Source organism: Alosa alosa, chromosome 24 (genome assembly GCF_017589495.1).
Source record: "Alosa alosa isolate M-15738 ecotype Scorff River chromosome 24, AALO_Geno_1.1, whole genome shotgun sequence".
NCBI classification, from domain to species: Eukaryota; Metazoa; Chordata; class Actinopteri; order Clupeiformes; family Clupeidae; genus Alosa; species Alosa alosa.
This window is the reverse complement of record NC_063212.1, coordinates 839,366-841,675: the sequence shown is the minus strand read 5'-3', so window position 1 is coordinate 841,675 and position 2,310 is coordinate 839,366. Positions and strand designations below refer to the sequence as shown.

The window sequence follows — 2,310 nt, the reverse complement described above, 5'->3', positions numbered from 1 at the left end:
TAATAGCTCACATGCTGTGATTTGAAATGGATGAACAGGAAAGCTGTTCAGGTGCATCTGAAGGTGTGTATGCAGGGCTCTGGTTCTGCGCTGTGATTGTCAGGAAGCTGAAAGGTATGGACCTGCACTATAGTATAAGAGGAAGGCCTCAGAACGATACAATATTGCTGATGTGCCACAGGAATAGTATTTTGAAAAAGTGTTAATTGACTAAATTGCCATAAAGTCCGTCACTTAATATGTGTGTGAGGGAACTCAAATTTGAAACACATATAAGAATAATGGCACAAAGTGTAATCGTACATAAAAAAAGGGCCTTCACAATGATTACTTGGCATGAATAAAAGGTCTAGGGAGAAAGGGAATTTGGTTTACATGGGTTTTCTGTAATGAAGACAGTGTCTATATCATGAATGTTATCCATAAAATACAGTAATGAGTACTAATGAGAGAGGGAAAAGAGAGAGAGAGAGAAAGAGAGGGAGAGAGAAAGAGAGAGAGAGAGAGTGAGACTAACCTCTGGGTTGGGTGATGGGATGCTGTGCTTTTGGGGCCATGGTGACAGTAGAGACTCTCCCTCTGCCAGCCCATGCTCCTGGGTCTGCCCTCCCATCCCTCTGGGGTCGCGCCTCCCTCACATCACTGGTCGCTGCCACTGCCGGACCGCGAGGCTGACCTCTGCCACGGCCTCGGCCGTGTTGGCGCCAGGCTGGCTCCATGGCAATGTGTGCCCTAAAGAGCAACACACCCCAGAATACATTTTGCGGACATTTTGCCACTCAACAGCCCCCTCCCGTATCCCACCCATAGTGTTCTATGTTTATTTATAAATGTACACTTATACATAGCCATATTCTATTCATCCGGCACATACACTTATTTTTACTACTCTGATAATGTTACTGTAACTACACTGCACTGTACATATCTGTCTATACAGTGAACACTGAATATCTATATTCATTCTGTTTTTATTATAATATATTACTGTTAATGCACTGTATATATCTATACTATTTTACTATTTGTATAATGTTACTGCTACTATACTGCATATAGATAGATAGATAGATAGATAGATAGATAGATATACTTTATTGATCCCCAAGGGGAAATTCAATGTATCTGTACATGTTGTTCATAGGTCATATCCATATCTACTCTGCTCTTATAAGGTTAGTCGGGGTGCAATGTCTCTTCTGTCCTGTTCATACAAGCTCATACAACAAACGTGCACTTGCACTCATACTATTAAGCATGACTCTTGCAACAAACAAAGGCCAAATGATTTCCTATAAGCTTACCGTTAACTTTATTTATTTTTATTTTGTTATTTATTTATTTATTTATTACCCAGGTTCATTTTGTTCATAAATACACATTGTGCAGAATTTTAACAGGTTCAAAGATTTGGAATACGTGGAATAAGTTATACGACACTAAAGTGTTCGTAAGTATATATTTGAATGACGTGGATACAAACTCAGAGTAGTTCAACGATGAAGTTCACGGTTTGGCTGACAATAACTCTTCACAACAATGGGTGCTCTGTATGAACACTGGAATAGCTGAATTACCTTACGTGCCAGCTAACCCAACCCAAAAAAAAAAAAGACTGAGTGGAGTTTTGACACTACATTCTTGTGCATTAGCAACTGACTTCCCTTGTCTCTTGTTGAGACCACTTACGGGGTGAAATATAGGTAGACTGTTAACTTAATGCAATGCTTAGCTAGTTATCAATGACACCATTTGTTGTTGTGTAACATCTGCCTAACAGGCAGCACTGCTGCAGCAGCAGCAAGGCTGTGAGCTAACGGCTAACGTTACCTAGCAGCCCGGGTCGCTTGTTCAGCTCAATTAAAGAATATGTCAAATGCACGCTGATAACAAATTAGTATATTATTACTGTTGATCATTACTTATTAAATTCGCACATCTGATTGAACATGCACAGAAATTAACAAACGTAATATAACTAACAGCTAGTTAACATCAATTCATTGAAAAAGAAACCTACCAGAGTTTCAATCCACTGTCATGTACAGACGTGGCATGCGCAGTTTGTCCCTTTAGGGTGCATACTGGGAATAGTAGTATCTGCAATCCAAATGTGTCCACTTCTGTCAACAGAATCCCTGGTAAGGTTTTGAAAAATAAAACTACATCTCCCACTTGTTTCATGTTAAAATATCACACGTGTCACAGTGCACAGCAAAACCCATAGGCTGTCATTGTCAAATATTTCACTTCCATAGATTCATTCATTAATTCATTAGTCTGAGAGTTTTTTAGTCAAAATATGGCATT

The 2,310-nt window shown here is 39.4% G+C and overlaps 1 protein-coding gene across 3 annotated transcripts in view; it reads right to left on the bottom strand.

The window, feature by feature from the left end:
- nfxl1 (nuclear transcription factor, X-box binding-like 1) overlaps positions 1 to 2,084 on the bottom strand; it is a 29,933-nt gene extending 27,849 nt beyond the window's left edge. For all 3 annotated transcript variants that reach the window (XM_048236025.1, XM_048236026.1, XM_048236027.1), the window contains exons 1-2: positions 2,021 to 2,084; positions 518 to 732 (exon numbers count right to left, since the gene is read on the bottom strand). In XM_048236025.1, the coding sequence (XP_048091982.1) occupies positions 518 to 719 (202 nt within the window). In that variant the 5' untranslated portion in view covers positions 720 to 732; positions 2,021 to 2,084. The remainder of the gene's footprint in view (positions 1 to 517; positions 733 to 2,020) is intronic.
- Positions 2,085 to 2,310: the final 226 nt, after the last annotated feature.